The sequence below is a fragment of the Ochotona princeps genome, chromosome 25 (genome assembly GCF_030435755.1).
Source record: "Ochotona princeps isolate mOchPri1 chromosome 25, mOchPri1.hap1, whole genome shotgun sequence".
Lineage (NCBI taxonomy): Eukaryota > Metazoa > Chordata > Mammalia > Lagomorpha > Ochotonidae > Ochotona > Ochotona princeps.
This window is the reverse complement of record NC_080856.1, coordinates 20,425,949-20,440,535: the sequence shown is the minus strand read 5'-3', so window position 1 is coordinate 20,440,535 and position 14,587 is coordinate 20,425,949. Positions and strand designations below refer to the sequence as shown.

At 44.3% G+C, this 14,587-nt stretch overlaps 1 protein-coding gene across 1 annotated transcript in view; it reads right to left on the bottom strand.

Annotated features, from left to right (window-relative positions):
* PARP12 (poly(ADP-ribose) polymerase family member 12) overlaps nt 1-14,587 on the bottom strand; it is a 45,837-nt gene that overhangs the window by 14,832 nt on the left and 16,418 nt on the right. Inside the window, exon 6 of the mRNA XM_058681312.1 lies at nt 5,590-5,713. Within this exon, the coding sequence (XP_058537295.1) occupies nt 5,590-5,713 (124 nt within the window). The remainder of the gene's footprint in view (nt 1-5,589; nt 5,714-14,587) is intronic.

Sequence of the window (14,587 nt, the reverse complement as noted above, 5' to 3'; positions counted from 1 at the left end):
CTTGGTATTAGGTGGAGATTATTTAAACTGTATAGGAGGAAATGTGAAAGTATTACACAATCTTATTTAAGGGACTCTTATTATCTGCAGATTTTGGTGACTATATAGAGTCCTGTAACCAATAATCTGCAGACAGTGAAGGATGACTCTCTTAGGACATTAAGTCTGTATAACTCCATAATATTGGAGACTATTATCTCCACTTCACAGATGGGAAAACAGAAGTCTGGGAAGGTTAGGAAATCTGACCAAGGCCAAACATGTGCTGGACACTCAAGCTGGGATGTAAGGGAAGCACTCTGGCTTCGCAGCCTGAACACTTGGCCACCAGGAGAGGTTCCCTTTCTAGATGCAGTACCGCCTGCTGACCAAAGGCAAGGACAAAAGCAGAGGTGAGCAAGGGCTGAAGCCAACAGCTGTCCAAGGGCAGTGTTAATGAATAATGAACAACCACCTTGTTTCGGGTGGCAAAGGGGAAACAGACAACAAATACAGGGTCCCGTAAAAGAGAGGACTGGATCTTGAAAGATATTTCTGCATAAAAATTGGATCCTAAAAGATGACATAGTCTAAGAAATGGGGAGGGGTTGAAAACAGTCAGAAACCTGCTTTGTAAAGCAAATTTGCCAACATTCATGTTGGCCCTGGATAGCGGAGGAAAGCTCAAAAATCACTCAAGCCTCACAAAAGTTTTAGGCTGATTCACACTTTCTGTGTGGAAATTAATAAGATCCAAGGTCTTCCCAGAAGTGAACACAAGTTCACTTTGAAGGAATTCACCTTTAATGCAGGACTCAAGAACATACCCACATTTAATAGTTTCATCAAGTGTTAAGCTCAAAATCAAATCACAGAGCATACATTATATACAATACCAACTGAGCAAAGTCAGCAACAACGAAGATTAAAAGCTGTAACATCTGTGATTCCAGACACCTAAATTGAGTTTCAGAAACAGAATGATCGAGTCTATAAAAATCAATCAGCTAAATTTGAAGAAAAAAACAGAATTTTTATATGTAAATAAAAAATTTTAATTTCTAAATCACAGTAAATGGGATACACTAAGTCTTAGATGGAGCTGAACTAGTGGTCTGGGAAATGGGGGGCATGAATAGGAATTCCCCTGAATGGAGGAGTTTTAGCTTGGGGGCACCCCACTACCATCATCACTGCCATAAGCATGTGAAGGGTGGGCTTAAGAGTTGAGGGACAATGGGGCTACTGAGTGTTTGTTCAACATACAAAAAATTATTTCTGAGGGCTTTTGCAGATGGGGTCCATAGTACCCACAGGAGACAGGGTGGATCAGAAGGGGGGATCCAGAGGGTCTCCCTGGGTCAAAGGGAGAACCCACCAATATGCACAAGAGCTGAGGCTGGGGGCGGACCAAGTCAGGCTAGGGCACAGCTCAAGAGAACTGTGTTGGAGGTGAGTCTGGTAAGGGTTCTTTGGGGACACCCTGACTAGGCTGCAATACCTTCTAGTATCAGGGCTGGAAGTGGGCCATGCCAGGCTGAGCTACAGCAACCACCACCAGGACATGTGAACACCAAGGCTGGGCTGGGCTGGGCTGGGCTGGGCTGGGCTGGACAGGGATACAGTCCCTGCTGGCAAAAGCTGGGAATGGGGGTGGGTTGAGTTGGGCTAGGCTGCAGCTTACCAGGTTTGGCAGTAGGCCAGGTACGGGTCCTCAGAGGTCTTTCCGGTTAGGCCATAGCATACACCAGTATAAGAAAATGCTGGTATGAGCCGAAATAGCTCAGTTGGGAGAGTGTTAGACTGAAGAAAATGCTGGCTCTGGGGGTGGGCTGAGCTAAGTCACAGCACCTACCAGAGTACATGAGAGCCAAATCGTGGGGTGGGTCAGCTAGGCCACAGTAACCACTGGGGCACACAATAGTTAAGGCTAGGGTCAGGCCTGGTAGGGGTTCTCAAGGATTCCCCTGACTAGGCCAGAGCATCCACCAATGCACACAAGAGCCAGGGCAGGGGTAGGCCAGGCCAGGCTAGGCTGCAGCACCCACCAGCACATGTGACCTAGGGCTGGGGAAGTCCAGGCCAGACTAGCCTGCAGTACCTGTCGATGCATGTGAGAGCCAGGTCTGGCAGTAGGCCTGGAAGGGGTTCTCAGTGGTTTCCCTGACTAGGCCATAGTATCTGGCAGCACAAAAAAGTGCTGGGTCTTGGGGTAGGCCAAGCCAGAATGCAGTACCTGCTAGTGCACATGAGAGCTAGGGCTGGGGTAGGGTGGGGGTGGACGGGGCTATAGCACCTGCCAGTGCATACAAGAGCCAGGGCTAAGTATGGGCCAGTCTGGACCAGGTCAGTTATAGCACCCATCAGCACAATTGAGAGCCAGGTCTGGGAACAGGCCTGGAAGGGGACTTCCATGGTCTCCGGGACTACGCCACAGCACCTGCCTATAAAATAAAGTGCTGGATCTTGGGGCAGACCAGGACTGACTGCAACACCTGCTGGTGCACACAAGAGCCATGTCTAGGGGTGGGCTGGGCTGGGCCACAGCACCCATTTGCATGCACAGCAACCAAGTCTAGGTGTGGGCTTTTCTTAGGAGTTACCTCAACCAGGTCACAGCACCCATCAGTGCATGCAAGGCTGGGTGTAGGGGCAGGCCTGGAAGGAATCCTCAGGGATCTCCCAATCCAGGCCACAGCACCATACTGGTACAAATGTGTACCACATCTGGAATAACACTAGGAAAGGCTGCAGTATCTGTTGGAATGACCAGGGCCCAGGTCTGGGGCAGGTCTGGTTGGGGTTCTTGGGAATCACCCCAGCCAGGCTACAGCACCCAACGGCACACATGAGGCTGGTTCTGGGGGCAGGGCAAGCTGGGCTGGGCTCTGGTGCACATGGGCTCTTAGGAGTCAGCCTGATGGGTCCACTCCACCTCAAGGAATGGACATCTAGTCAGGCCTTGGAGCACATGTTGTAGGACTCAGCCCTTTCATTGCTGACCCCGTGAAATACAGTGAAATCACGCCCTCTGATTCAACAGAGAACTTTGAGTGCCTCACCAAAAGATGGAAAGAACAGCAGGTTGAACAATGTGACAGGTCAAATTCTGCACCAAGCATCTAAGGCTATGGGCATACTGAAATAGACAGCCAGCAAATATGGGAAGTGGTATCCTATACCTAGCACACAGAAGCTAACTATCTCAGAACCATTGAGACTACCAAGTAAAACACTCAGGCCATTCTTTCCTTCCATCACGGTCCCTGGGAGAAAACCAGGGGATTGAGCATCTCTGTCCTCTGGCATGGAGGTGATCTGGGCAGCCAGGAGTGACAACATCTCCCCTGGCCAACCCCATGGCCACAGCAGAGTGGGATTTTTTCCCTCACCTATCTTCCCTCCATATCTCTTCCCTTCCCATCCCACCCACAGACCTGCAGGAATCTACAGTCCCCTCACGTATATAACAAACATTTAGAAATGAATTTTAAAAAAAATCAATATGTAGATCTTAAAGAAATCCTACAATAACAAAGAATGACAAAATATTGAAAGCAGCCAGAAAGAAAATAAATTATCAACTATACTGGGTTGAATTGTGCTCCTAAATAATGTGCAGTCCTAACAGCTGATATCTATAAAAACATTCCTATTCATGAACAGGATGTATCAAATGAAGATAAGGTTATTCTGAATTGATCACACACACACACACACACAAAGAGGTACAAAGTAAACATATTTTCAGACAAGATAAAATCATATTTTCCAACAGACTCTTACTAAATCAACTTCTAGTAAATGGATCTGAAGTGTAAAATGATACACAAGAACAGCTGTGAATAAACGGATGTGAATGAAAAACAAAAGGGCAGTTGTATAAATTTAAATAAATACTGATTACATGTAATATTACCTTTTAACTTCTGTGATAAAAAAAAACAACAGTAACAAATCTTACCATCTCATATGTGCCTGGCACTATTTTGAGGGTTGTTTTTTTAGAAGCTTGCTTTAAAAGAAAGATTTATCTGCTTTACTTAAAACAGTTAGAGAGAATCAGTCTTCCATCCACTGACTCACTCCCCAAATGGTCTCAACTATTTTGAGTTTTACATGCATTAACTCACTTACTTCTCAAAATAAAACTCTATTCTGTAGAACTACTAAGGAGACCTGGACTGAGTCCCTAGTTACTCGTTTCAGGCCCAGCTATTTGGGAAATGATCAGCAGATGTCCCTGTCTATTATAAGTTTTTATAAAAATTAGTGGAATAAGAAACTGATTCATTCATAGTGTTAGCATATGTCTCACAGTACCTGATAAAATAGGCATGCAAAGAAATCAAAAGGGAGTTGGTAATAGGAGCATCAATAAGAAAACACTTGGGCTACCCACATCAGAGTGCACAGGGTCATGTCCTGGCTCTGTCTGCAATCCAGGTACATTAATGTGTACTCTAACAGGCAGCAGGTAATGGCTTCAGTCATGAAGACCCTACCACTCATGTGCGAGATGAGCTGATCTGCCAGTTCCAGGATTTGGTGTGACCCAAGCCTGGCTGTTGAGAGAATCTGGGAAATGGATCTGTGCATGGAAAGTCAGTTTCTGTCTTTTAAACAAATACATCATAAATTTAAAAAACAAAAACTAATCCATGTTGAGAGAACTGTGTCTACAGGGACTGAGAGGAACATAAAAAAAAACTTTGATGTTAACAGTGATCTCTATCACAATGGACATGAGGATATGCATTTGTGAAAACTCACTGATCTGCACACTTATTAATGGTGCACTTTCGTGTATAATCTGCCTTAAAAAAAGACTAGAAGTAGTGTGTTAGTTATTTAGTAATTCTAGGGGAACAAATTTGTTTCAGGTAATTTAAACTCGAATTTATTTCACATACTCAAAAAGTAGGCCCCAATTCCCTTCTGGGCAACATACTTAACAAGTTGAATCCGACACACGGTCCAGAGGTTTTCCCAAAGTTCATGGACTGCTTGCTTTAAGCAGTACACATACTAATGCTGGAACAAAAAGCTCATGGAAATGTACATTATGGAAAAAACTACATGTATGTTTCAAAACTGTTTCATCCAGATTTTTTAGTTCATTTTTCTATGTACCCTCATTTGAAATAAGTCTACTCAGAGCATTTTTATTTACTCTCAGTTGAGTGAAAATACTGCAATACACTTGAGAAACTTAAAAACATCAAAGTTTACATAAAATAAACAGCAGTTCAGCTGTATGAGTTTACAGAAAAGGCTAAAACTTAACAGATCCTGCAATACTGAATGAGCATGCATGCACATGCCTAACTCAGCACCAAATAAGTGCTAACTTATTTGTCTTGGTACTATCTTCTCTTTTATACACAGTTCCTCTCCATTCAGGGATGAAGAAAACTGTTCCCAAGTAACCATGTGAGGCAGAGCTTCCATCTCTAAATCAGGCTGCTGTGTGTGTGTCTGTGTGTGTGTGTGTGTGTGGAAGCAGGTTTGCAGGTGGAACAATCAAAACCAAACACCCCTGTTTAAATCAAACTTCACAGAGCACACAAAAACCAAGACACAAAGCTGAGACAGAGACATACTTCCTACCTGTCTTTCTTGGGATTGCTGTATGCCTCTTCAATAAGCTCCATTTTGTCCAGATCTTCCCATTTGCCTCCATTCAAGAACTGCCACCGATATGGCAAATGGAAATGAACTCTATAGCACTTATCTGCAATAGAAACAAAGATGACAATCCAGCAGCACATAGCCTAGCCCTGTGACTGTCAATGAGTGTGGTGGGGCCAGCTAATCTGAGCATATTCTGGAAATTCAGCAGGCAGTTTTCATTTTGATACTGTTCATACTTGAACATGTAGGTACATATTGAAATACACATTTATATTACACACATTCCTTTTCTGTTCTCCTTTTGAATGAATCCTACATTCTTTTTCATTTTAAAAATTAAATGTTAATATTGTTCACATAACTGAGTGGGTCTCCCATTAGGGTGGGGAGGGTCGAGGCAAGGAGGAAGGTGGATGGGACCAATATTTCAATTTTTTTTCTCCTGTGCCCACCGGGATGGCCTTTCTGTTAAACAATATCAGCACGCAGGGATGGGAGAGTCATTTGACGACCCATTACAGACCCTGAAATGGCAAAAAGTATTCTGAAAGTGTTACTTGAGTGGTCTTGATAGTTCTGAGATGTCATCAGCCTCATTACACCAGAGTTGAGACAATCTTACCAAGCTCTATTGCCTGACCAAGTCCAACTTAGTGAAACTACAGGCCAAGGAACATGTCGTAAAGCCTGGCCAGGAGATTCCAGAACAAGTCCAACCTGTTCTGTTCTCCATCCTGACAAGACACTCAACGTTCTCTATTGGCCTAGATGAGCCGTCATGTCTCCTGTGTGCAGTAGGGCACAGGAATCAGCACCCAATGAGGCCCAGTCATAATACCTGCACTCCAAGGTTGGTCCACATACATTGTGATTTTCCTTGTGGCCAGGGTTTGAGTCCAGTGGAACAGCTGGAAGTTACCCCAAAAAAACCTCACCTAGGGTGACCTCAGATGTGACTCTTGTGTGCGCCAACCAGTGCAGGGTCAGGTACAGTTCATCACCAGCCAATGCACATACGAGTAGATGCAGCCGCCTGGTCAATTCCACCCTAGCCCCATCTCTCACACGAACTGATGGGTGCTGTGGTGTAATCCAGCCCAACCCGCCACAGGCCCAGTCTTCACACACACCAGTAGATGCCATGGCCTAGTCAGGGTGAATCCCTATAACTTCCACAATGCCTGCCCCAAGTCTTTGTTTCTGTGGCCCCACCAGTCTGTCCTGCACTCTATCTGTCTCTCGTGCACTCCCATAGGTGCTACAATTTAGCTCAGCCTCACGAGCCCCCAGACTTGGCCCACACATATGCCAATGGGTGCTGCTACCTTGATCAACATGGCCAACCTCCAGCCTTGGCTCTCATGCTTGCCAGTGGGAGCTGCAGCCCAGCAAGAGAGTGCCCAGTTCCCTTACCAGGCCCGCTCTCAGGTCTGGATCTTGAGCCTGCCAGGAGGTACTGTAATTCAGCCTGACATCACTCACACACTTTTTGGCAGATGCTAGGACTAGCCGACTACCCTGCACCCAATCTATCTTGCACAACACAGGATGTGGCAAACTAGCCCACCCTAGTCCTTCCCCAGTTCAAGCATCATCAGCAAATGCTGGCACCTAATTTAGTCTAGCCCACCCCTAAGCCCAGCCAACAAGCATGCCAACAGTTGCTGCAGCCTTACCCAGTGCAGTCAGCCCCTAGCCTAGCTCTCATACTCACCAGTGGGAGCTATAGCCTAGCAGGAGAGTCCCCAAAGTTCTCCCAGACCCATTCCCAGCTCCAGATCTTGCACATGCTGGAGAGTGCTTGTGGACACCTGAAGCCTCAGCTCTCGTGGCAGGTTTGCAGCTTAGCCCAGCCGGGCAGAGCCAACACCCTGTCCTGGCTCTCATGTGTACCAATAAGAGCTATGGCCTGGCACAGCCTGGCCTGTCCCCAGACATGGCACACACAAATGCTGACCAGTGCTGCAGCCTTGCCTGGTCTGGCCAGCCATCAGCCCTAGCTATTGTACTCCCCAGTAGGAGCTGTGGTCTAGCAGGGAAGAAGATCCCCAAGTTTCCCTACCAGGCCCTAGATCTCATGTGTGCTGGGAGGTGCTGCAGCCCTGCTTGGCATTGTCTGACCTCAGCCCTGGCCTTTGCATGTGTTGGTGGGTGCTACAGCCTGGCCGAGTCTGGTCTCCTTCCAGCCCTGGCTCCCACAAGCGTCAGGTTGAGTTCTGTGATCCAGCCTGGCTCGGTCTGTCACTGACGCAGCTCTGTACACAAACAAGTGGCTGCTACAATCCTACAGAGGTGGGCCCACAAAATCTTTTGTAGTTCCCTACAAAATCTGCTCCCAGATCCAGTTCTCTTACATTCTGGTAGGTATTGCAGCCCAGACTGACATAGCCCACTCTCTGCTCTGACATTCATGAGCTGGAGTGTCCTGTGTCAAAACCCAGCCAGGCATGCCTCTCAAGCCCTAGCTTTTGTGTGTGTCAGCAGGTGATGCTATTTAGCCTGGCCCAGGTCTCCCACATGGGTGGGTGCCTTGGTTTGATCCAGACATGCTTCAGGTTTCCTCCCCTCCTCCCTTCCACTTGGTCTTAGCTCCCCCACCTATTTGTGAGCACAGTGGCCTGGTTCATGGAATATCCCAGAAGTCATTCCTCCCCTAATGTCCTCAGCCACTCCCACTCTAATAAGTCACCAGACCAATATCCTGGGTATTCTGAGCTCTCCACCTGAAGGCTGGGGTGATATGTTCCAGCCCAGCATCGTCCAACTCAACTTCCCCAAATCTTCAAAAAAAAAAAAAAAAAAAAAGAAAAAAGAAAAAAAGGAATACACAACTCTGCAGGCACACTGGTATAATTAACAGAGTTGGCAGTAACCAGGCCCAGAATGCCCGCCAGATATTAGCTGCTTTTCTCCTAGCAGTGTAACATTTACCAAAGTACAAGGCTACCTAGGGTGTTGTCTATAGCATGGGGACATTGATTCTTGAAAATATCAGACGGTCACACCATTTACGAATTTCATTTTATGACTGTAAAGAAGCTGATCATGAGAAAGTCAAACATCCCACCCTGAAAGTGTGCACTTTGCTCAATACTGCTATACATTTGACCACATGAGAGATTCAACTACACCAGAACCCCATCACAACCCTGACATGTCCTACACCAAAGTCACAGCAGCAGTGTGATACCAACTGTTCGGACCTCTTATGGGTGTCAAGAGATCTAGTCCTCCCTGAAAACATTTTCACCTCCTTACAGAACTTTCTTTGCAATGCTCTAACCACGCTGCTACTTATATAACGTAACTCCGACCTCTGGTTTCCAGCTGGCTGCTCTCCTGCACCTTTGCCTGGCTCCTGAGCAACCAGGTCCTCATGCGCATGTTGCTTTTAACACTTGCTGCCCACTTGCCTCACCTATGTTCAAGCCAGCCCTGCTACCCAGAAAATCACCAATAGCCTCTTCAAATTGTGGCAGCCACCACACAGATCTGCCACAATCCCAGAGGAGAGGATAGGGAGAAAGGAAAGAAAGAGCATGGAAAGCCCACTGCACTTCAACCTGAAGCTATTGGCAAGAATACATGCTATTCGGTAGAAGAAGTACAAAGCACAGGATGCCACTCTTCAGGTAAACTATAAGGATGGAAAAAGGTGAGAGGTACTTTGACCAAATACACAGTCAGCCTTCAGTATCCACAGGCTCAATACTTGTAGATTCTACCCCCTTAGATAAAAAATATTTGGGGTTAAAAGTTACATTTGCATTAAACATAAATTTTGGTGCTCTGTATTTCTGAGTATAGCAACTAGTTACAGACCACTTATATTAGTATAAAAAATAATTTAAGGGGTGCATGTCCTACCAATTAGGACACCAACTGGGAGGGGGCAGGTGGTGGGGAGTGGCACTGTGGCAAAATAGGCTAATCCTCCACCTTTAAGTGCCAGTGTCCCATGTGGGTGCTGATTCCTGTCCTACTTGTGTCACTTCCCATCCAGCTCCCTGCTTGTGGCCTGGGAAAGCAGTCGAGCATGGCCCAAGGCTTTGGGACCCTGTGTGGGGAACCTGGAAGAAGATCCTGGCTTTGGATCAGCTCAGTTCCAACAAGCTCAGCTCCAACCACTGAGGCTAATTGTGGAATGAAACAATGAATGGAAGATTAATCTTTCTGTAAATCTGCCTTCCCAATAAAAAAAAAATCTTGAAGAAAATGATACCCATGGCAAGTCCATATCTCATATCTGAGCACCTGAGTTCAAGTCCTGGCTCTACGCATGATTCTGTCTTCCTGCTAGTACTCACTCTGGAAGGCAGAAGATGATAGTTCAAGTATCTGGATCCCTGTCATCCACATGGAGATCTGGATTAAATTCCTGGCTCCCAGATCCAGGTTAGCTGTCCCAGCCAACAGACACATTTGGTGAGTGAAGCTGTGGATAGGAGCTCACTCTACCTGTTTCTGCCCCTCAAATAAACAAGTAAGCTAGAGATTACCTAAGAAGGATAGGTGGAAAACTCAAGAGGACTGAATAGTGAAAACACGCACTGACTTTAACAATGAGAAAATGTCAAAGAAATAAATGCAGGACCACATATCCAGGGGACAGTTGGAGAAATTTTCAGTAAAGAACTTAGATTACAGAGATTTCATGGAGCACCAAAGACAGTGTACACACAAGGGAGCAAATGTATCTAGCAGCAACTCGCATGGTCAGTGGCGGGTGGGGAGATGGCATTTTCCAGTGTGAGGTGAGGACGCAGCTACAGTGGCCAAAGTGCCACTGGTGATTTCCTTTGTTGGGAGAACTCCACATTCCCCACAACTCTCTGAATATGGCCTGAGGAGGTGACCAGTGACAGGGTGTCCACTTAATCCCTTCAAGGGAGGTACCACTGCTTCCTTCCCCTCCCCCACACCAAACATCATCCTTCCCAGAACCAAGCAAATGCAGGCCGCAGTGGTCCAAGAGCCACTGGTAGATTCTGCCTGAGGAAGAACTCCACAGCCACTCCCAAGGCTGAGTACAGCTTGGAGGGCTGGCAGAGGACAGGGAAGTCATTTAGCTCCATGAAGGGAGGTCACACTGCTTCCCTCCCTCGCCCACACCAAAGTGCAGACTCAGCTTGCTGTGTTAGAACTCCAAATGATGCTTATGGGGAGGCTGACTCACTCAAGGAATAATCCCCTGCACCCTGTGATTGCAAGTTCTGCAAAAGCCACTAAACCGAGAAGCGTTTAGGGGTGGTTGGATGTGAGAACACTCGCCTCATCTGACTCTAAGTTCAGAACTCTGAGTGTTGAGAAAAGACCTTGTGAAGCATTTTGTGAATCTTATGGGGTGGGGGTAGAGGCAGATGGGCAGGCACTGTGAGATCACACTATGCAGTGAATCTGCTGGGTCACTTGGGCATGCCAGCCAGTGTGATCGCCCTTCTCCCTACCAATTATAACCAGTTCTAACATGTCCAACTTGAATGTCACTATGGACTTTTAACCAACCTACAAGTGCTGGCCACAGCTTCTTGACCCCCAGCCAACATACATCTTGGAATGTTCACTGTAAATCACAAACATTCCAGCAAGCCACAGAGGAACACTTCCAAGATCAAGGCATTCAGAGGAGATACCAACAAGTGATTCCTTAGACATGTAAAAATAAACAAATCTAAGAAACAAGAATAAAATGATTCCCCAAAAGGAGCAGTGACATATCAATATTATGGCATGAAGATAAAAATGCCTGAAAATGTCTGAAGATGAAAATGCCAGAAAAAAATGTCTGAAAAAGCATCATCAGGAATTACTAAAAACACATAAGGCAAGAAATTGGAAAATCTAGGAAAAAAATGGATAGATTTCTGAAGAAGAACTATCTATCAATATTGGTACACAAAATCATACAAACACTGGCCCAGCGCGATGGCCTAGCGGTTAAAGTCCTCGACTTGAATCCTCCGGAATCCCATATGGGTGCCAGTTTGAATCCTGGCGGCCTCACTTCCTATCCAGCTCCCTGCTTGTGGCCTGGGAAAGCTGTTGAGGATGGACCAAAGACTTGGCATCCTGCACCCACGTGGGAGACCTGGAAGAGCTCCTGGCTCCTAGCTCCTAGCTTTGCATCGGCTCAGCTCCAGCCACTGGTCACTTGGGGAGTGAATCATCGGACGGAAGATCTTCCCCTCCATCTCTCCTCCTCTCTGTATATCTGCTTTTCCAATAAAAATAAATATTTTTTAAAAATCATATAAACCCTGCCTAGATAAATAACCAAGACTGGAGCTTTTGTTCCTAGTGAAGAAAAACCCAGAACTGAATGGTTTCACTGCTAAACTTTCAAAGGACTAATTCCAATTCCTCCTAAACTATTAAGAACAATGAGAAAGGAAAGAATCCTCTCAAACTCCTTCTATGAGGCCAACCACACCATAATCCCAAAACCATTAAAAAAAAATACAAGAAAGAAGTATAGATCAATATCCATCATGGATACAGTTTTAAAAACAGTAATCAAAATACTAGTTAAATAAACCAACAATACATCAAAGAGCCCATTCACCTAGATCTAATGGGATTTATCTTAGGGATATAAACATGATACAACATGTACAAGTCAATAAACCAAATAAAACCAAAAGATTATCAAATGCTTTCTCTGAATCTATTGAAATAAACAACATTCTTTCAGATAAAAACCTTCAACAAGTTGGGTACAGAAGGAACATTCCTCAACACAATGCAGACAATACATGACAAGCCCGCAGACAGTATCGTGTCCAGTGGGGAAGCACTGGAAGCATTCCCACTAACACCAGATGAGGATTCCCATTGTCACCACTACTATTCAGTACAGTTCTGGAAGTATTATTGGAACTCCTAAGAGAGTTCAGCAAAGTTGCAGGATATGGAGCAAAGCACAAATCAATAGCAGTCATATATGTTAACAATGCCATGGTTAAGAAAATTATTACATCAGTTTCATTCACAATAGGTACAAAAAATTTAAATACCTTAGGACAAAGGTAGAAAAGAAATTGATGAAAATTATATTTTAAAAAATGGGGCTGGCACAGTGGCTCAGCAGCCTAATCCTCCAAAGGCAGTGCCGACATCCCAAATGGGTGCTAGTTCAAGTCTTTGCTACTTCACTTCTAATCCAGCTCCCTGCTTATGGGCTGGGAAAGCTCTTGAGCCTTTGCACCCACATGGAAAAGCTGGAAGAAGTTCCTGGCTTCTGATCTGCTAAATGTCAGCCATTTGGGGAATAAACCAGCGGATGAAAGACTCTCTCTCTCTCTCTCTCCCCCCCCACTTTTTAAAAATATTTCAAATGACAATAAATATTTTAATAAAGAAAATTATAAAACACAAAAGAAATAAATAGAACACACACTCAAAGGAAAAAAATCTTTCATGCTTACAGATTGGAAAAATATCATCAAAATGCCTAAACGACCCAAATATTTTACAGGTTAAATGTGATCCCAATCAAAGCAACATATTTCTCAGATCTAGGAAAAAAAACCCAATTCATATGGATACACAAGAGACTCTGAGTAGTTAAAGCAATCTAAGACAATACAGAGCAAAAGATAAAATAGATCTGAAGAAAAAAAAGTGGCAAGGGGGAATGGTGCTGTGCCTAAGCTACTCTGAGAAGTGAATCAGCATACAGAAGGTCTCTTTCTTTTTCTCTCTCTGCTTCTCTAACTCTGCCTTTCAAATAAAAATAAACATTAAAATATATATATGAAGCCAACAGACACCACAATACCAGATGTCAAGACATACTAAATAAGTGTTACAATTGAAACAGCTTGGTACTGGCAAAGTAACAGACCTAGAAACCATAAAAATTAATCCATGGACCTATAACCAATTAGTCTTCAATAAGCTAAAATGATTCCTTAAAGGAAGGATAGTCTCTCAGTGTTGGCAAACTGTATCTCCAAATGTAGAAAAAAATAAGACCACACCCTACACTTATATGAAGAAATCAACTCACAATGGAACCTTAATCTAAGACTGAAACCATCAAACCACTTAAAGGAAAATTTAGGAAAACACTGCAAGCCACTGGCATATGCAAAGACTCCTTAGATAAGATCCTAGAAGCACAAGCGATATAAGCAAAAGTGAAAAACAGAGACATAAACTAAGAGTCTACTGGAATAGCACAGAAAGCTCTCAACAGATTGAAGAGACAATCGACAGAACTGTCATCTGATAAAGGATTCAAGTCCAAAATATGTAAGGATCTCAAGAAACTCAACAAGAAAACAAATAGCACAATTAAGAAATGGGAAAACTATTCAAATAGGCATTTTTCAAAGGGTGAAACACAAATGGCCAACAGACCTGAAAAATTCTCACGAGGACTAGCCATCAAGGAAAATGCAAATAAAAACCACAATGAGTTTTGACCTCACCCCCTGTTAAATGGCCATGATCCAAAAATTTAAAAATACACACTGGCAAGGATGTGAAGAAAAAGAAACCCTAACACCCTGTTGGTAGGAATATGAAATGCTACAACCAATTCATGCAGATTCCCCAGAAGTCTAAAACAACCTACCATATTACCTAACCATCCAATTCCTGTGAATATACACAAAGGAAATAAAATCAGGGTATGAAAGAGCTCTCTGTACTCCCATATTCACAGCAGTTAAATTCACAACAGCTAACACACAGAACCAATCAAGATGTTCATCAATGACTGGATACAAACATGTGATATATATGCACAAAAGACTACTACTCATACATAAAAGATTGAAATCCTATTTTTGCAACAAAATGATACAACTGGAGCTCATTATGCCCAGTGAAATAAGTCAAACCCCCCAAAAAATGTTTTTTTTTTAATTTGTGGTAGCTAATATATAGAGTATCAAAAAAAAAAGTGTTTAATGTAAGTTGAGTGAAAATGACCTCTTAGGATTGTGGTTTACAGCACTTGCCTATGTTG